The sequence below is a fragment of the Drosophila hydei genome, unplaced genomic scaffold (assembly GCF_003285905.1).
Source record: "Drosophila hydei strain 15085-1641.00,03,60 unplaced genomic scaffold, DhydRS2 tig00000243-arrow-arrow-pilon, whole genome shotgun sequence".
Lineage (NCBI taxonomy): Eukaryota > Metazoa > Arthropoda > Insecta > Diptera > Drosophilidae > Drosophila > Drosophila hydei.
The window spans coordinates 189,407-210,847 of record NW_022045693.1 but is presented as its reverse complement, the minus strand read 5'-3'; the positions used below and the strand labels follow the sequence as shown (position 1 = coordinate 210,847).

The window sequence follows — 21,441 nt, the reverse complement described above, 5'->3', positions numbered from 1 at the left end:
TATCCCTTGCTCTATATCTATGTGTGGGCAGCTTGCTTGAACTTGGCATCGAATTGGCTCAACTTTATTTCCGCCTTATATTTAGCCAATGACATTACCAAGATTCGCCACATAGTTGCAGCAGATGGAAATTTAGGACCATGGAGCAAATGAGTTAAACTTTTAGTTTTAATAGTTATTAATTTAATTTTAAAGAGAACAGGAAACAATATATGTGTGAATTTGATATTGAATTTTATTTCAATTAATTATATATTCGGCTGGTGCTTAGTTCGACTTTCAATCAAGCTTATCATCAATCCATCAATCTTGAATTATGCATCAATCTAGACTTGAACTGCCTTTGTCCATACAATATATGTATGATACGGTTCTAGTTTCGTTCAATTTTATGGGCTTGGTTCGACGGTAGTCCCGTTGTGTTATAAGTCACTGGGCTTATTTAAAATTTCTGTCAATAAAAATCGAAAAAAAAATGTTCTTGTTAGGGGGTTTAATCACTTACATCTTGCTTTTATACCCGTTAACATTGGCGAATCTGGGTAAGTCATAGCAAATAGCTAAATCTCAGGTATATATGTCTATATATGTATGTATGCAAATATAAAGTCTCTTTCGAACTCACAGAGCAATACATTTAATTAAAGTCAACCTCACATTTTGTTTCACTTTTTGTTTTAGAGAATTATCTCAGATCCATATGAAATATATAAATATAGAAATATATAATGATTATTGGATCGATTGCAATTGTAGAAATCATATTAAGTAGCTTGTCTAATTAAACTACCTTTCTTGACACTTCAAAGCTGATGATGATAAATTTAAAGTTGTGAGCGGGTTTAATGCCGAGCTGAAGGACGTGCCATATCAGGCCTCAGTGCGCTTAATCTGGCGGGAGAGAAAGCGATTGGGCAGTGGCCATTTTTGCGGTGGGACTGTCATTAGTAGTCGCGTGGTTGTCACAGCAGCTCATTGCCTATCGTAGTGGGTACAGCTTGGTGTTTTTTTTGTGCTGTTCTTACCATGTTTTTTGTGCAGTTCAATACGACCTAGTGACTTGGTGGTTGTATTGGGGAATAGATTGCTAAACGCCGTAAGTCCAACAATGCGTATGTTTCAGATCGTAGGATGGCGCATACATCAACAGTATTATAAGCATCACATCGATATTGCATTGATATTCACTTCACATGATATAAGACCCATTGCGGGGGCTATCGCGTTTCTGCCCCTTAATACGAGGGCAGTCCCCGAGGGTACCAGCTGCCTAGTGTCCGGCTGGGGTCGCACCGTTCACGTAAGCAAATTTATTATTTTATCCACTGTTGTTATAAGTGATCTATTAATTTTTACCACTTGTGTACTGATAAGAAGACTAATCGATTGCTGTTCCCTTAAGAATGTGTCAGGGCATACGAATGCTCTGCAAGCGGCATGGATACCAATTGGCAACCCAGAACATTGCACAGAGTTGTATAAAAGCACTGATGTAATTTGTGCCGGCTTTACGTCGATGGTTGGGTCCAGCTCCTGCAAGGGTGACTCAGGCGGCCCGTTGAGGTGCGACAATGAACTGGCGGGTATAGTCTCCAGGGGCATACATTGTGGTACGAGACATAGGCCAAGCGCGTATACAAGTATTCGGTATCATGCCAGATGGATACAACAACAGAGCCAATCTTTCAATGGAGTTTTGCCGCTCCGATCGACTTGCATCCAGGGGCAAGTGGGTCTCGCTTTCATCATCTATGTGACGACCAGATGAAGTTCTAAATAATTGTTTGACAGTATTTAAAGCCCTATTTTAAAAACTCATTTGACAGTAATATTGCAACTTTAATTTTTTTTAGGTAATTGTACGGCCAGAGTCAGAGCAGCGTGCTGCGTGGCAAAGTGTTGACAGACGACAGCTGCAAATGCAGCAAACAGCAACAGAAATAAGTCCATGGTAATAAATTGCATTTAAGCAAACATTAGTTAAATTAACTGTTAATTTCAATAATCGGCCACAAATTGAACTCATCGTCCATGAATCCATGAGCTGCGGGTGCTGGGGGCGGGGCAGAAGCGCATTAATGCGATTATTGTTGAAATGCCAAAATGGAAATTCTATTCGACGTAGAACAAGAAAAAATAGGAGTGAGCAGGTCGAGGCAGGAAACCCGAAACCGAAATGCGACTCATATCCATGTCCCGCATAAAACGACACTGCGAATTGCGGCTGCCATCAGTATAATCATAAGCATAGTCAATATCAGCATTGACATCAGCCAGAATGGACAACCGGAATCGATGTATTAAGTATTTGGCTTGCTTCCGAACCAAATTGCACCGGAATACTAATTTAAACACAGATACAAATTGGACGAAGCTGTCGCCTCTACTCAGAGAGTGTTGGCTAACGCAGCGGGCAGTCTCCGCAGGGAGGGGCAGACGGGGCGGGTTCTGCTAGTGAATTTTTGTTTGTCTCTCTCTCTCTCTCTCTCTCTGTGTGTTGAAAATTCGAAAATTACGTGACTGCATTCGCAAAAGAAAGGCGCAAAGAATTGTTGGAATGTAGAAATTGGGCTGCGACTGAGCTGAATTTTAAATGATGAGCGTCGACGCGACGTGTGGTAGGGGAATAGTCGAAATAAAAAGGGCGATTTATGGGCTATGGAGGGGAGAGGAGAGGAGGGGCGGGACTTGGCTAAAGAACTTTCGAGCCGCTCTAATTCAGACCGTGTACCCAAAGGGTGCACGCACGCAGGCCTTGACCGGCTCGACTCAGGGTCTGGGTCGGGTCGGGTCTCTCCCTGTCTTTCTCGGTTACGGGTCTGCAAGCCGTGTCTGTGTGTCCTGGCCAGCCGGCAGGCTCAAACTGTGCGGCAAACACACGAATATATATCAACAAACAACATTTGGGTAATAATGTTGTTAATTTTTTAAGTTGATAAGGCCAAAGGGTGTCCATACACTGAGCGAAAAGGTCAAACAATGTGGCAAAACCACTGTGGCAAGTATAATGTATTTGTCTGGCATTGTTGAACCATGTAAGTCTCCGCTTTATAGGCCTACTTTACAACAATATCTTATTACTATTACTCTGTTATTACAGCTAGCTATTTAAATCGGAATCAATCAGGCTGACTATAGATTTCCTCTATTTTCACATCATTCCTCTCTCCTTACTTGGAACCTATCCGTATCAAGGCTGATCTTAAGTTTTTATATGAAGGCGTTTTCCTTGCCTTGTCTGCTCTAATCTTCGCTTCTCTTCATTTGTGTTAAAGTTCTCTCCGAAAGCAAACATTTCTATCTATCTTTATACCTATTATATAATCAATCAGGCTGATCATATCTAGGCTTCTCGCCTCTTACCTTTTGCTCTTCCACCTTTCATCAGTTCTAACATTCCAATCTCTTCTTTCGTTTGAAATTCCTTTGCTTACTTTGAGTACTATTTTTCTCCCAGTGTATGCGGGACATATAACTCTTTACTTTTTGATGTACTGCGACAGTCTTTTTGTTGTTTTTGGTTTTTACACTTATTGTTTTTGGACGACTTTTCACGTTTTCTTGTATTTTCTATTCCGAGTTCAAACGCTTTGGAAATGCTCGTCATTTGCGTACAAATTGTTGACACTTTTTTCGTAAAGAAGTCGGGTATCAGAAACGTTCTCGTGCGTGCACTCCAAATGGGCCATGGTAGTGTTTCCATTTCCATTTCTATTTCTATTTCTATTTCCATTTCCATTTCTCTACCCATTTTCATTAACATTTCCATTTTCATTTTGCATGCCGGGGTGTCGAAACGCTGGACAGCCAAACAAACTGGCCAGAGCTTAATGGAGTTGTAATGAGTGTGAAAATTAATGTCGTCACATTACTCACGCACCCAAAATGCGACACCTTGTTGCAGGGGCGGGTAGTGTGGTCAAGGGGGCTGGGAAGGCGGGCAGCCAGACAGTCAGTCAGTTACAAACACAGGGTAGCTTCAGCTGGGCTGAATTTGAAGCAGCCGAAATCAATCGAGCGGCAGTAAAATAGGGGCAAAGGGTTAGAGCTCTCATCATTATTTGTTGCTTTTTCACTCGAGTAACTGAGTCATAATGTCGCAGTTCTAGATTAGATAGAGCTGTTCCAGATTATGGCATTGTAAAACTCTAATAAACAGTCATGCTGCTGCTGCTGCTGTGGGAGTTCCAAATGTTTGTTAAAAATGATTGTGCGATATATGTTTGATAAGGGATTAGCATGCGGAAGTTGTAAAAGAAGACGTTGAGTACGAGTAAAGTAAAAGTAACGTTTCCATATGTGCTTCTTATCAAAACTTATCAGTTGGGCGTGTCTACGCTCCGAAATGTAGAGATATCTTAGCTGAGTGAAGACGCGGCGCAGATAGGCTTGGGCTATAGAATGTGAAGGAAGTTGGGTTATGTAGATGGAATGGATGGGATGGAAAACGAGAACATATGTGGGATCCTCTAGCTGATATTTACTGTGTTTACTGTGCAAATTAAACTCAGTTAAACTTCTCAAAAAGCGCGTGAGTCTTATACTTCTTGCTTATAGATCTCAGTCACTTTATAAGTTTTTTCGTGTTTCAGCTGGGTTGGTTTTTGTGTGTTCTAGCGGCAATCATGTGCTCAAAATTCACGTCATATTCTTTCATATACTCGTTCACAAACAGAAAAGTGTATATTGGTTCTGAGCAATATTTGCCTTGCTGTCTGATCACTCGTTACGTTACTGCAGGCTTCCTCTGGAGACTTACCACAAATGAAAGAGTATTGTGCAGTCGATCAGGGCCGAGTGCAATATTCTGATTTGCTTTTGTTTTTGGTCGACTCGCAGCAAGTTTGATTTATGTGAAACGCGCATTTTCGCTGAAGCTTTTCAAACGAGACAGCCGCAGCGACAGTTGAGATACATAAATATTTGTATATATGACTTCGGGGGCTGTAAATCAGAGCTGGCGCACACAGTAGTCGCGGCAGTAGATGCAGATGAAGATACGAATACACCGGATAAACTATGTTCGGTTGGAGCTGCTTAATATTTGTGGTCGGGACGCAAGATCTGTAATGAGAGCTCCACAGCTAACAATTCATTAAAGAAACTATAAAAAAAACCTAAATAAAATGATTTTCAAATATTTACTAAGCTTCGAGCAGCGCTGGCTGGCTGAATCATTCGACAAAATTCTGCGAAAGCAACTTCAAGGTGTTTGCGTTGATTGTTTTGTTTGTGTCGCTGTTGAAGTTGTTGTTGCAGTAATTTGTCAGTGAGTGATTATTATAGTTGTTGCTGCTGTTGTAGTTGTTGCGATTTGAACTTTTTGATATGATGAAAATGGAAACGAGCCGCGAACCATTTTATAAATAAACTGCATGCCATGTTAAAAATAGAATTGCCAACATGAACAGCAACAACAATTGTTAAGCTTGTGGTTGTTGCTTTTACCTTTTCGCGTAATGAGTATTTCTGTATTTTTGTAATTTTTGCGCATATTTTCAACCCACACGCGACGCTCTCAAAAGTCAACGACGTCAACAAAATCATCATCAACAACAACTGCAGCAACAACATCATCATCGTCAACAACTCGATTCTCATTATGATGAAGAGTTGAAGCTCTGAGCACGCTTGAGATACTCTTAACTATTTTTATAGCCAGCCAATGGTGTTACCAATTGCCATTACTGTTGTTGTTATTGTTGTTGCATTTTGTGTGCTGCATTCGAAAATAGCTTTCAAGTTCGTAAACGTGGCTAAAAATAGTTGAAGACAATACGAAGCCCAACTGTTTATACATAATTGAAGAATAACAAAGTGCTGCTGCTGCTGTTGCTGTTGTTGTAGCCAGTTTCATATCTTTGGCACAATAACCTGATGTGACACGAGCCGAGCACCTGAAAAGAGTTGATATTCTATTTATAAATAGTTGAAGTTGAAGTTAAATCGAAATTTGAATTGCTAATTGACTGAAACATGCAGTTTATGAACTGATAGACGCGAGTTCATAAACAAGAACTGCTGCTCGAGCTTTCAATTTAGATATATCAATTTATTGTTGCCTATAAATATGTTTGCTTTTAATTGTTAATTGGATTGAAGGCATTTGAAGTAGTCTAAGCTGGTTTCTTTGTAGCCAAGTACTGCATTGCAAGCAGGCGGGAAGCAAGGTCACCCCACCAAAAAGGCTATAAGCTAAGATATTCTTGCGTTTATCTGACTGTTTGAGTTACTTCTGGCAGCATTAATTTATCAATTCCTCAAACAATCTTTAGCAAGAAGTCTCAGGCAAATGATACATTTGTGAGCTTAAGCAAGCGGACGACGAACTGAAGCATCAATTGTATCTTTTGCTTTGGACTTCTTGCTGAAGATTGTTTTAACGATAAGATTGAAAGATTTATAAGTCCAAAATATAAAACAAAATAAATTTGGAGAACTAAATGAAAATGCATAAGGAATGCAAATTGAAATGCATCAACAGTCGAGAGGATCAAAGAGGCAGGAAGCGAGTTCAAAGATCAGAGTAATGAGTGCTTTCAAGAAGCAGCAGTAAGTATTTCCCATAGAACTTTGACAGTTTGATTTCTGTCAGTCTTTATATTGAATTAATAAAAATAGTTCGTGGGCAACTAAAAAGTAGTCACATAAATTATAGTTTTTTTCTGCCTTTTCATTTGTTATTTATTTATTTTTGCTTCACAATCGACTTTGATCATTTGGATGATTTGCATTTTCCGAATGAATAGAGAGAGAATAGATATATCAACGCACAGCTAGTTTGTTTGTTGTGCAATTTGTTATCGACAAGCAGTCAGACAAATATCTGTATATATATACAGATGTATAAATAGATACATATATTTGATATAGCTGCGCTGTTGTTGCTGATGATGCGAAAATAACAAAACAAATTTGTTAAAAACTAAAAATACATTTATAAAAAAACAAGTAGAATCTCGCGCGAGAGATACACTCAGAAGATACACAGATACATTTGCCTATGGCAATTGTTGCACAATCAACTTTTGGCTTCGCGACTCAGCGCGGTTTCACCTTGAAAAGCCGCAGAACCCCAATACCAATAGCAACAACAACAGCAACCTACAAAAAAAAACCTAAAACCGAAAGCCCAAAAGCGAAAATGTAAACAAATGTTGACAAACCAAACATTGAACGGTTTGGGCACGGAATGAGACACAAATCCGGGCCAGCATACCCGCACACCCGCACACACACACACACCTGCCTGTCTGTGTGCCTGTGTGTGTTTGCTACGCATATCTTCCGGCACTTAGTTTCGCTTACCGAATTGACCAAAACCGCAAGAGAAATAAATAAAAAAATCAGAAATGGAACCCCAAAGCGGAAATGCCTCTAATTTCAATATGGCCGTCGCCTCGTGACGTTTAACACAATTGCTGACACAATTTCCGAGATTTATTGCCAGTACACACACACACACAGACACACACACGCGCACGCACAGAGATAGCGAAATATGGCGGGCGAAGGAATTGCTGGCTGACGAGCAAAAAAATGAACAGAGGCAAAATAAATCAAATGAAATCGATGATTTTCCTTTTACCGTTATATTATGTCATGTCGTTTCGGTTAGGTAACAAGGGTTACCTGCATAGCCGCAACCGGAATTGTATTTTCGCGAACTTCTTATTGATAACAGCCAAGCAATTGGCCCCAGGGCTAAGAGCTCATCTGCATTTTGAGCTTGGCTCAGCTGCAGAACTTCATAAATGATGCGGAAGTAAAACAAAAAAGAGACAGAGAATGAGAATGAGAGAGAGGTAGCACTTGCGCCTTGGTTTCTATAGACAGCTAGCTGCCACGCCCCCCTCTCCTTGAAAAAACATAGCTTGCAAATTTTCATTTTGCTGTCAGAAAATGACAAATGAATTTTGAAATAAGCGCTCGTATCCGTCTGATTGTTTGTTTTCTCACCCTCTCGCCCACCCGCCCTGTCGCCCCCTCGCCCTCTTCCTCTTTGTTTATGTCTCTGTCTCTAATACCCTGCTTTGACTACAGCTCGCAGATATATAGACGGAACTGTGGTTTCTCTGTCTCTCGGTGCAACTGTGTGTGGGTTGGCAGACGGTGTCAATGATTGGCATTGAGCAGAAAGTTAAATTGATTTCAATGCAGCGCAATTGAAAAGCGCAGCGTTCGCTCGCTCTGTCGTTCGTTCGCTCGTTCGTTCGTTTGGTGACTGCGCCTGACATTTGCATATCGAATGGCAATTTACCGTTCCACTTGACAGATACTGCCGCACAAACGGAATGAGATGCATATATACATATATATATACACATAGAGACAGAGAGAGAGAGAGAGAGAATGAGATATTTAAGCACAACTCTGAACTGTTTTGATTGCTTTAAGAGCTTCTATTGATTGTGAACACAAAGTCAGCTCAAGCTTAGCTGAAATATCTTTTTAGAAGAGGCTAATAAAAGCATTTGGCTAAGACTATAATACTTATATAAATATGGGATTTGAATGTTACATTTTGACTAATGAGTTGTCTAATTGGGTGCTGATTCTGCAGCGTTAGCTGCCTTAGATATGCAACTTCTTTCCGTTCATCATTTTGTAAGTATCTGATAGTAGCTTATCGTATCATTGGATTCTGTGTGAGAACAGCGATCTATGCTGATATTTAAATTCTAATAAAATTATTCTTGTCTATTGCAATGGTCTCTCAGGCCGTGTAATTTGACTCTGATGCAGGACTCTTTTTCTCTCTGCCTTAAACTTGAGTCTACATTGTTGTATTATGTATCATGTATTGAGTTGTATAAGTTAGATATGCAAGCCTCTCATCAGTAGCCAACTATGAGTTTCGACTTAACAAATCATTCAATTGAATATTCACTTATGATTGCAGCAATCATTATTTTATATACGATCATTACTTATACGATTTTATACTATTTTAATCTGTGACTTAACAGCTTAGTCTCTTAAGTTAGTCAAAGTTCAACTTTTTGGAAAACATCTTCAGTTGTAGCTAAATCAGTTTCATACCCGAATGTGCACTCAATTTATTTAAGATTTGTTCTTTCAGCTAAACTAAATTCCATTTAGGAGCTGCCTAATCATACATATCCTATGCCATGCATCCCATACAAGGCTAACTAGCCCTGTCACACAGCTGCAACTTCTCAGCTCTAGTCGAAGGCATATTTTTAGAAAGCAATTTGATTTGCATCAACTGTAGCTTAATGGGTTCGTGGAAAAGCTTGCACGTAGCTGGTGCATTTGCCAAGTTGACTTTGGGTTCTATGTGGCACACGCAGGTCATTTGGGTCTAATTTGTTTTGGGCGTTTGGGCTATTTCCTGGTAATCGACTCGCTCGTTGCTATTTCGCCAAATTATTGCAATTGACTTCATTTTCATAATTTTACACAAATAAGTTTTTTATGACCCAATTATGGGAACTTCCGCTGCAGCCATAATAACAACAATAACAACGGCTAGAGAAAAGCCAATTCATGTTGAGTCCTTAATTCTTTTCATTTTCATTTTCATGCTCTCACCTGCCTCCCCTGGTTTTTCTCTCTTTTTTTTGTTTTTGTAATGTGCAAATTATTTACAGCCAGAGCGAAGGATACGCTTCCTGCTTTTTGCTTGTTTGTTATGGCAAAACATGTGAGGAACCGGGCTGGGCAGGCAAGCGTTTTGAGGTTTGAGTTGGAGTTTGAGTTTGAGTTTGAGTCTAATAGCCAGCAGTTTGGAGTTTGAGTCACTGTAGTTGGTTGGCTGGTTGGCTGGCTGGCTGGTTGGCTGACTGCCTGGCGCCAGGCGTGAATTTTCTCCATGGCAATTTTTCTCTGTTCGCCTTTTTAAGTGGCTCGGGTGCGACGGCAATAACGAGCCAAGCAAAAGCCAAGCCAAGCTGCCGACTCGTTGGTAAATGAGAGTAAATGCAATAATTGCAATGTTTATAACATTAGTGGGCAACGTAAATTGCAGCTACCGAGCAGACGCCAAACCGACGACGCGACGACGACGACCAAACCAAATCGACCGTCAACCCATTTTACACAATTCTCATTACCATTTGCATGTGTGCGAGTGTGCGTGGGTGGTTCTGGGGCGCCGAGAAACCGTCATAATGAAGTGCAAATGGTAACGGATAGATATTTTTACCCGCTAAACTCAGTTGGCGGCGCAAGCCAATGGCAATTAGACGCTCATCCGTCCATAAGGCTGGCAAAGCTTTTAAAACTGCACTGAAATTAACGGCAATTGGAAATTGTTCTTGAGGTGAGTTGATTGAGTTGAGCTGAGTTTAAGCAGCATAAACTCATTGGCATAAATACTAATTAAACTTATTTAAACAGGCACAAATGCTGCATGTACTGACTAGACTTGCCACGCCCCTAGGCTGCCCAGATGTATCAAATTGTTCGTAGATCTGTGGAGTACCTCATGTGCTGCTGTTGATGTGATAGCTTGCAAACTGTGGCATTGTCTACATGAGTATATATTCCAAACATCAAGTCCTCCAGCTTCAATAGAAGTGAAATGGATACGCGGACAGGCAAACGGAAGCACTCAAAGCAATATACTCCTTTTACTTGGATCCTTTTACTTGAATCTGTCTGTCGATTCCAGCCGACATCAACGTGCTGACATGCTTTATGCACATAAATTTCTCTTAAGTCTCAACTAAGAACATTCGGGTAGAGAAATAGCATTTCCAACTGGCTTAAGTCTAATTCATTAGGTGCAACATATTCCTAATGGAATCATATTCCTGCCTCTTTGGCCCTGGCTGAAAGTTAGTTATGTGTGGGGGTTGGGGACCGACTGATAGGTGGACTTAGGTGGAGAGTCCTTTCAATCCTTTTCTAGCTGGCAGCATAATTTGCATTAATTAATTTGTTGGCTCATTCATTCAGTCCAAACATTTGCTCGTTCATTAAGCGGCTTTGCACAGTTTTTCATCCCAGATGCTGAAAGAACTTTCAAGGCGGCAATTGTTGTTGCTGCTGTTGGCGTTGTTGTTGTTGCTTCCTTTGTTGTAGAGCGCAATCGTGTAGGAGGAAACATTTCCCTTTCAAGCTTAATTAAGTTGGTCACTTGGCTCAGGCGCTGACGTTGAGTGGGTGACGACAACAAAGACGACAGCAACAGCAGCAATAGCAACAACACAACGACAGCAACACCGATGATGGCGTTAATAATGATGATAATGGCAAAGCTCATAATGAAGTTAACTCTGCTTGGCTTTTAGGGGCAATGAAAACGAAATGTTGCCTGCCTTCGCCTTCATGTTTTATTTGGAGAAAGCGGGAGCCAGGGCGTACGGGTGGGGGGCGTGGTCGCTGCGTATGTCTGCCTGGGCGAGGAAGTGGAATATTTTTTTCATTTTGCGTTGAACGTGACGGAAATTGAATTTCCGTTTCTTGGGATGACACTGCCGCCAACGTCGTAGCACTAAGTCCATGGCATTGCCAATTGTTATTGCTGCCAGTCGTATGTTGCCGCTGCTGCTGCTGCTGCTGCTGCTGTTGCTGTTGTGCTGGAAAGTAGGCGAGTGACGCATGCGCAACGCCAACGCCCAGCCGGAACTGGCTGAGCAACTGTCGACTGGGTCATATTGTACATGGATTGTACCATTAGCTCATTCTAATTAGTAGCTACCTACAACAGATCCATTTTTATATTGGCATTTGCCACTCTAAAGTAGTTTCTCAGAGCACCAAAAAGGGGGCTGGGCATGATTCACAGAGCAACAAACGTGGCTAAGAGCTAATAAAATATTATACATATCATAAATATAGATGATTGCATAGAAGTTGGTTCTTTGCAATAAATATGTGAATACATTATAGATCCGTAAAAAGGGGAACGTAAATTTAAGTGCGGATTGTACTCAAATATATATAAAAGTGATTGAAAATGTCTTGGACTTGTGACTAGTTGGAACTGTTCTTAGATCTTGAATGAGTATTGTGGCGTCGGTCAGACTCGATTGCAACATTTTTATTATTCGTATACACATATATTAATTGGGAAACCTAAAAAAAGAAACCCGTCTAAGTTATTTACGACTCAGAGTGGTTTACGATGGTTTTTAAGATACCATCATTGGAGACTGCACTTAGAGGTTTATAGCCTTCTCATAGAGCAAGGCAAATAAACAGAAACCATGTGTTCTATTCGGCAGTCCAGCTCATAGACTATCGAGTGATACTTAGTCTGGTATAGCTGGTGTTTTGCTAATTTTTATGACTAGAGTATGCCGATCTGCTGCTTCTCGTATACACATTCGCAAAGCATTCACATTCCGCCAAATTGTCGGCGGCCTTTTTCAATTTTTGCGCAGTTTCACGAGACTCATGTAAAAGCAACAACAACGTAGAGCGAGGCCATGGCAATGCCAAGGGGTCAGCATCAATGGGGCTCCAATCTGTAGCTGCAAAAGATGAGAGGCTGGGAACTAAGGCAACGACTCAGACTGCGACACAGCAGCGCCAGTCCGAAAAGCCGAGAGAGCCTCAGGCACTCCGCTCAGCTCAGCTAGCAATTGCACTTGTCTCTCAATGCGGTGAAAGATGCTGCTGAAGTAGTTGGCGAGCGAGGCATGTGAATAAGCAACAGCGAGTTCTGGAAGTGGAACTTAAAAATTTGCACATGAAAAAAGCTGAAGACAACAACAGCAGTGGGAACAGCAGGAACAAGAGAAGCAGCAGCAGTAACAGCAGATCGAACAACAGTAACAGCAATGTCAGCAGCAACAGCAACAGCAGCAACAACAACAGCAACATTAGTAGTCTCAGCAGAAGCAGCAGCAACAACAACTGCAATATGAGGAATATCAGCAGCAACAACAGCAATGTAAGAAATAGCAGCAGCAGCAGCAACAACAACATCAACAGTAGAAACTTACGTGGTAATATGAACGTCCGTTTCTCTTAACTCATTTTTATTTTGTTTCGCTGTTGTTGTTGTTATTGTTATTGTTGTTGCTGTTGCTGTTGTTTATATTCTTGCACGTTCTTGACGCTGTGTCCGCCTGCCTGCCCGCTTGCACCCGCCAGCTGGCAGCAACTGCGGCTACAGCAGCGCTTCACCTTGGCTTGTTGCTGTTGTGGTGGCTCTGCCACTTTTAGTAAAAATCCAAGCAAAACAATAATAACAACGGCAACAGCAACAACTGACAGCGTCGTGATGTTTTATGGACTTTGGACTCGCGTTTTTTCCAAGCCCCCAAAAAGGCAAAAATTTAACGACGCTGTAGCTGCATGAAAAATGGAAACAAGAAACAGCAACAGCAACAGCAATAACAACAACAACAACAACAACAACGCAAGGCATTCGCATGCAACGCTGATACAGAAACAGTTCCGTAAAGCTGAAAAACAAAAATGCAAACAAGTCAGCAAGCAGAAGAAGAAGAAGAAGCAGAAGCAGAAGAAGAGAAAAAAAACTTAAAGAAAACAAAAAACAATAACAAAAACAGACTTAAGCTGTGTGCGAAGTTGCAGATAGAGCAACAGCAACCGCAAAAATAACCTCAAAGCGATTAAATTTAAAGATAACGGATATTATGTAGAAAATAAAAAACAAAATACAAATAAAAATAAACCTCAACTGAATTTTTAGCACTTAACAGAAGCCAAAGGAAGCAGCACAAGAAAACATGTTGATAAAGTTTGATATTAAGGAAAAAACACTGTGAGATATATGTTTATGAGTTGAATAATGAATATATGTGGGAAACTGTTCGGATTGACGGAGCGAACGATTGACGGCTTGAGTAACTGAATGAGTGTTTGACAGCGCTGCGAAATTTCTACTGAGGAAAAAATCTGTGGGATAAATTCATATGCAAATAAGATCTGTAACATGTTGCTTTTTCAAGAAATAGTTTCAACCTAATCAAGAGAGGTCTTGTTACTAATTTGGCTTATGAGCACATGAGCATATGAGCATGAAACTCGGTTATTTCTGAACCCCTCCTTGCGCTTCTCATGGGTTGTACCAAGCTTGTAACAAGCCGAGTTGATATGCTGCAACTATGAATATTTTTTTATTCATTTGATATAAGTTTTTTGTGCTAAATATGCAGCTTAAGAGCAGCAAATTTCTTTTCCTTTTCGATTGATTTTTCATTTAATTTAATTTAATTTTTTCAATAGAGAAAAAACTCTTCGCCTTCTCTGATAATTATAGTTTCTGCTTTCCATTTTTATTCTGGTTCTTTAAATTTTTATTCAACTTAATTTTTTTAATGAGTTTCTTATGATTGTTCACTTTTTAATCAATTTCATATTTTGTATTTTTTTCTCTTGCAGTGAATTGTCTAAAAATGTAGGATTCATGTCTTGCACGCATATAGAAATGTTTGAGTAATTTAAGACGTATATTTATGATTTAATTTAATACTAAATTTAAAACTAAGATTATTTGCAATCAATATTTTTGCCTCTAGAGTCAATCAAGTTTTTCCGTCTCTCGCTCTGACTCTTGTGTTCTCAATGGCAATCCTTTTATGAATCTAGCCACCAGACAGGCCACCACAGGCCAGGCCAGGCCAGGCATCCTGTGTTGACATTTGCAGTGCTCACCTATCAAATATTTTGTTAGCATTTCGATATCTGATTTGTGGTTTGCCATTGGCAAACGCAATTACAAACAGATGCGCACAATTGGCTGCGTTGACCCAGCCACTTGGTCTCTATCCTTTGTAAGCCATGTTTGATTACCTCATTTCTGGGCCAAGTTGTGCAGTTCACAATGCTTGGCAGTAACATTACTGCGAGTGCAAAGTCAATTCCGGAATTGTGCACTCTGACTTGCCGTCTCACAGTGCGTATGAGTAATAACCAAAGACAGCCAGCCACACAAGTTGGAGTTGAGTGTTGGGTGTTGGGGGTTGTTGGTTGTTTGTTGTTGTTGGTTGCTGCTGTCAGTTGTAGTATGCGACGTCGCCAACACGCCAACGTTCAATGTCTAACGGAAAGGCTGGGAGCTGAGCTGCGCTGCTGCTGCTGCTGCTGCTGGTTGGTTTGGCGTTTGTTTCTTTTGGAGAACACGCAAAGTAAATAGTAACATGTGCATTACTTGGCATTCATCTTAGCTCTCCACAGCCTCCCATCGATTGCTCCACATTTAACGAGAATAATTGCAGCGCCAGCATGGCGCTGCTGCACTTAACCCCCAACCTAAGGCCAAAAGAGGGAGCACAGTCTTTGAATGTCTTTGATGAAATATTGAAATTGTTGAGCTGTTGCTGGGGTCCAGCCAAACGGACATATGCACTACACACATTCCGCAACCCAGACACATTTATATATATGAATCTGAGCAAAGTTGAGACTGCCACGTGACGCTAGAATTGGCCGCTTGTCGGGCGTCAAGTGGCTCGTTATAAATTGCCCGATCCAAGAGCAAGGGAAGCACATTTTTAGTGTAAATAAATAATGATCCAGCTCTCAGCTAGCTAGCAGCTCGCATCGGTCTGCCAATTGGCCAAGCAGTTAGGCACAACTGCAGCCAGTTGTCCAGACACTTAACTCACTTCCAGTTCCACATAGAGACAATCTCGGTTGATAATGTGGCTCAGTTGTGTGTGCGTCTGGCTGCAAGCTGATGACATTACAGATATTCCCTTAAATTGAAATTTTACTGCACAACAACGGCTGGCAGAGTAGCTTGGCATTGTTTAACTATGATAGTTAAAATACCTCTTACGTAGATATATATGATTGGAAGTACAGAAATAGAAATCGATATATATCGATTGAATATCTGTTAGAGAAAAAGACAGTGCTATATATATCTTTATAGTGTAGGGCATTAAATGAATGCAAGTAAATGCCGAAGAGCTGAAGAGCTCACAGCTTTTGGTCAAATAGAACCCAGGAAGTGACATAAATAACCTTTTGTCGGTATCCGAATAGGTATTAGCTGGCTTTATTAAATTATAAAACATCTTTAAGCAAATGAGAAACCTCAAAAAAGTTTGGTTCCTGCAATTTCTGTTTAGTTTGCGGCTATCGATTGCTCTATTCGAGCGCCGTTGCAGTTGTCTGTTAATGGAGAATACTTTTATTATGCTGATTGGGAATATATACAGATATACACAGATATATATCAAGTAGTGTTCGAGTGCTCTGCAGCTCGAGTCCGATTCATGGCAGACGAACGAAAGTAACGGGGCATTAAGTGTGCCCAGCAGCCGACAACTGCGAGAAATTCTGCCTCGCAGCTTGTGCAGCGATGCGTTTGCAAATGTTGTGGCAGACTTGGAAGGCGGGCAGAGGCAGGGTAGGTGTGCACCTGCCACGTCGCTGCCCGTTGCGCGTTGCCCGAAGTCTGACTCTGAGTTTCTCGAGCTCGAGTCACTGTCTGGCAATGCGCCTTGTCTGAAATTTGCGACCTGCCACAACAACAACAACAACAGCAACAGGAACAACAACGCGCAGCAGAGCATGGCAATCGTCGCTGGAACTGTGGCATGCCCCCGCAAGATGCGACCGCAACAGCCAGAGGGTTGCTTTCTGGCTCTGCCATTGCCATTGCCTCTGCCTGTGGCCAGAGCTCAAATTAATTTCATTATTCTCGTTGGCTGGAGTTTCTCTTTTGATGCGTGATGAATCACAGCACAGCAGAGCACAGCACAGCACAGCGCCAGTGACCAGCCGGGCAGTCGGGCAGCCGGGCTGCCAGTGGTTCAGTGGTGCTATGTTGGTGGCTCGACCGAAGCAGTTGGCGGTTTCTTTGTGTGGGCGCTGTTTGGTGGCTTTCGCCAAAATCTATGCAAACTGACCACAAATCAAAAAAATCCGCGAACAACCGCAATCCAAATGCGTTTTGTCTTTCAATTTCTTTCAATAATTATTTCACTCGAGAGGTCTTGGGTCTAGTTTCTCATAATTATGTTTTTGCAGCTGGCTGGAGAGCTGACCTATTTCTTTTTTGTTTCAGCCTTGAAGGCTAATCAATCTTTATGCTACTACATCTACGATAAATTGCCTTGGTAGGCTTGGAATGCATAGAAAAAGGTTTTTGTTTTCAAAAAGTATAAGCTCAAAAGTTGTAGATAATGTTGTCCCTTTCATAAGTATAATTTAGACTGCTAATAAGTTGGAAAAGCCAAGGATAGTAGATATATTATACTAGATACTTAGTAAATAGAGTAGAAGAAATATAAGTTTTTAGATTAGATAAATAGAGTCGTAGGTACAATAGTCGATTGAGTAGGTAGAAGAGTAATTGATGGAGTAGTAAGAGTGGGATTAGTGGTAGAAGTAGTAAGATGAATAGCGGTAGTTGTAGGATTAATAGTATAAGTAGCAGTAGCAGTAGTAGCATCAGTAGTAGAAGAAGTAGTAGTATTAACAGTAGTAGTAGTAGCATCAGTAGTAGTAGTATTAACAGTAGTAGTAGTAGTAGTAGGAGTAACTGAAGTTGATTTAGTATTAATAGTAACTGAAATATATATAGTAGTAGGAATAGTAATAGTAAACTAATATTAATTAGTAGTAATACCAGTAGCAGTAGTAGTAGTAGTACTTGAAGTAGATATAACTGTAGTATTAGTATCAGTAAATATAACAGTAAAAGTATATATTATTAGATAACTTATATCAGTATGAATATATTAATAGATTATGTTACTTTCACAGACTAATCATTTAATTCAAACATAATTCTATGTGACTAAGCTTTGGTTGAATTGAGTAGGACTCTTATGATACAGCATGTAAAATGCAAGCAATAATTTGCTTTCATTTAATGATAATCCAAGTTGTATACAGACAGAAACTTGACTATAATTATTGTGATTATTATATTAAAATATTGTTATAAGCTATTATTGATATCTCTTTTAGCAGTTACCACAAGCAACATATGCTAACATTTCCATATAAGTCAACACTCTGCATCCACTCTAGCTGCAGCCGGAATTGTCATCTGCTCAACTCAATTGGCATGAGTATTGCTAATTCAAATGTTTATTGGCTGGTAGTGTAGACACTGCTAAATAAATAATATATAAGGCCTGTTTTTAATGCCTGCACACATTTTGTGCTTTCACCCTTTAAAATGCCCCTAAATATTGCGTATACGCCTCGTGTGCCTGCTACGCTAATTGAGCGTAAAATGTTGTGTTCAATTTAAAATGCAGCTCGCTGCACGCATTTGAAATGCAACAGCCGACAACAACTAAAAACAATAACAACAACAGCAGCAGCAGCAACAGCGACAAAAAACAATCATCAGAGCAGAGAGCAAGAGCAATATGCCTTCATAAGCTGCAGACACACACACACACACACAGTCAAAAAGCGGGTCAGTGTTGAGCGCCAAGGCCGAACCTTGCCAACCAGCCAACCAGCCAGCCAACCAGCCAGTCAGTCAGTCAGCCAGCCAAAGTAGGGCGGCAGGGCGGCTGCTTGGCCCCGAGGTAGGCGTGCTGCTCGTTGCTCGCTCGTTGTGGACTGGCGACTAACCCAAAACCCATAACCCAAACCCCAAACCCCAAAACCAAAAGCCAAATCCAAAACTTAATTCGCGTCGACGGCAACGAGCCCCAAAGCCGAGCGCCGAGGCGTCCAACTGGTTACAGGCTGGGCACCTCGTATGGGTCGTCGTTGCCGTCGTCGTTGCCTCGCTCGGCGGCTCGTTTGTAGGCACGTTCGCTCGCTTGCTGTTGTTGTTTTGATGTTGTTGCTGCTGTTGCAGCTGGGACTACGTCGAGTTGTACTCGCAAAACGTAACGTAAACGTGGCGCCAGGCTGTGAATGCACTCAGAGCAACAGCACTTCCTCAAGATCTTTGTAACAGTTTGAATTGATAAATAAGCGCAATCTATAGCTAGCTATAGCTAAACTGTATCTAGTCTACAGCTAATCCATAGCTAGTCCATAGATAGTTTGTAGCTACTTCAGCAGTCCGTCAGCAAAACTCTATAAAACTTATCTATAGCTCTAAATCCCTATGGAATACTTGAGATATTTCAAGGTGTCCATAGAAAATACTTTAAGTATGCGCTTATCTTGCTCAAGTTTCTCTACAATACTCTTGGTCTGGGTATTACGAGTTCTTCTAAAAGCTAAAGAAAATGCATTCAAACCATGATTGCAGCGTCTGCAAGGGCATTTGCCATTCGTCTTTCCAGCGTTAACTATTTCTGCCTGTTTTTGCACTGCAATTGAGGCGACGACAACAGAGAGCACGTAGTAAACGCGACTGCTGCATTAGACTGCGATAGCAACAACTAAAGAGAGGGAGAGAGAGAGAGGAATTGCAATTGTGGTAGTAGATCATGGCCTGTTGTCCGCTGTCCGCTGTCCGAATTAACTGGGACAGTTAAGGGCGCTTGTACCGAGTCGTGGCCCTGTGGATGACGTTGGCTGCATGTTGTGGATGCCATGCTGTGGATGGTATGTTTGGAAACTGGGACTCGGAACCGTTTGTTATTTACCGTTAACCCAGTTAGCTGCCATCGTCAAAGGGCGTGTCTGACGAGTCGCACCTAGCCCTTAAGTCCTTGATGCATAATTAGTTTGAGGTCGGAGGTTTTCCATTAAAAAACTGCATTTTCACATACCTATACTTATGAAGGTGGTCCTCTATTATTAATGGAGCTGCATTTAAAAATCGATTTCACGTGCAAAGCAGTTAAAACGCAATTAACTGGCCCGAAGATGAAATGTTTTAAGCTAGAGACTTCAGCAGGTGCTCCACTTCCCAATGGGAAGGCTTCAACTGGCTGAAGGAAAATACAAAACTGAATATGAATATATAATATATAAATTACAAAATATACATATATAAGCCCACCTCAGTATCTTTTTTTTGGTTTCTTAATGCCAAAGTTTGTGACAGTGACGCCCAGTGGGCGTGGCTTGTCTTGAGGGAGGGCTGGACAACAACTCAGAATCTCGATTATGTTCACAACTTCAACTTCAACTTCAACTGCCAGCTGAACTTTGCTTGCGTTTTGCGGCTGTTATCGTAAATGGATAGAAGTGCGCTGCAGGGTATCGTTAACCCTTTCTAGTTAACAGCGAAAATACATTAAAAAGTAGTGGAATGAGAGAGAGAGAGAGCGATGATAGAGTAAATGAGTTTTAATGAGGAGTAAAGTGAACATTTATTGAAAACCCATGGAGAGACCAAAGGAGGGAGAGACAGACTTGTAGAGAAAGAGAAATGGAGAGAGATAGAGAGAGAAGAGATGGAGAGGAAGAGAGGTATGGAAAGAGAGCGAGATAGAGAGAGAGAGATGGAGAGAGAAATATCTTTCTGTCCATAGAGAGATGTAGAGAGAAAGATCTTTCTTTCTGGATGGGGAGAAAGAGAGCTATATTTCGATAGAAATGTTTGAAATTCAATGAGCATCAGATATAAATATAGATATTATATTATAATGTTATTTATGATGTTTCATATACTTTTATAAATATATTTATATAATTTACAACAGCAAAAAGTTAGGACATTGACAGTTGCCGATAATATAGCTCAGGAATAGCTCACATGCCCATAAAAGTCCTAAGTATATACTCATATGTGTAGCTTTTATTCTATACTTGTTCGATATGGATATTCTTGACATGTGTGGAGCTACGGCTATGGCAACTGCAACCCATTCGTGTTGCCTGCAACGGCAAGTCTTTCAAATATTCAGCGTAAAAATCTTCGAATAAAAACACAATGAGAATTCTATCTTTTATAGACCACACGTGACAGTTGCAGACACGCGCACCCGTCTGGCCTCTCGCTCTGGCGCCCTCTGGCCGCCCGCTTGCTGTTTCACTCTGCTTGCTGCTTTATGCATTTCGTGTGCTTTGGAGGTCTATGATTTAACCATTTGTTCCCATGCTCCGTCGCAGCACGTAGGCCCTGTGTCATAAAACGTTAAATTAGTTGAATACTATGCCTGGGTGATTGGGGATTCATAGGCAGGGGAGAGGGAGGCGGCGGAGGAGGTATCATAGGCGGTGGAATTCCCTAAGCATAGCCTTGTATTCGTCAATGCGTCTGTCTTTCGCTGTGACAGCGCCCTCATAAAATGCACATGTTGATGGCGCGTGTTTGGCATGGCCAATCTAAGGGCTGGGAGAGGAGAGGTTAGCCGCTGGCATCTCAGCTGCACTATTGTTACACACACACACACACACACATATATATATAGTATATCTATAAAGTATATAGTTTATATCTTTTTGAAATGCTGTGCGCGTGTGCGACTGTTCTCGCACTATCAATAGCTGCAACCGCCTTCATTTCAATCAAGTTGCCCTATTTGATTTGAATTAAAATAAGTTACGTGAGTAGTGGCTGACATTTTCCCTGTTCCCTGCCCACTCCCCGCATTCCACCCACCCTCCATTATCCATGTATCTGTAAGATGCACACACAAACACACACGCCTTTTAGGGTGGTTTAGGGGAGGG

At 41.1% G+C, this 21,441-nt stretch overlaps 1 protein-coding gene across 1 annotated transcript; it reads left to right on the top strand.

The window, feature by feature from the left end:
* The first annotated feature begins 377 nt into the window (after positions 1-377).
* Positions 378-3,372, top strand: LOC111595741 (trypsin-like). The gene is made up of 6 exons (XM_023309595.2): positions 378-542; positions 810-987; positions 1,042-1,300; positions 1,403-1,790; positions 1,854-3,035; positions 3,101-3,372. Exons 1-4 carry the CDS (start codon positions 476-478, stop codon positions 1,766-1,768), a joined length of 870 nt encoding a protein of 289 aa, XP_023165363.2. The 5' UTR covers positions 378-475; the 3' UTR covers positions 1,769-1,790; positions 1,854-3,035; positions 3,101-3,372.
* Positions 3,373-21,441: the final 18,069 nt, after the last annotated feature.

Excerpts from the sequence above, each read along its gene's own strand:
- LOC111595741 (XM_023309595.2), top strand. The coding sequence starts at position 476 with ATGTTCTTGTTAGGGGGTTTAATCACTTACATCTTGCTTTTATACCCG. Across the intron at positions 988-1,041 it reads GCAGCTCATTGCCTATCGTA|TTCAATACGACCTAGTGACT; the intron begins GTGGGTACAGCT and ends TTTTTTGTGCAG. Across the intron at positions 1,301-1,402 it reads GCTGGGGTCGCACCGTTCAC|AATGTGTCAGGGCATACGAA; the intron begins GTAAGCAAATTT and ends TGTTCCCTTAAG.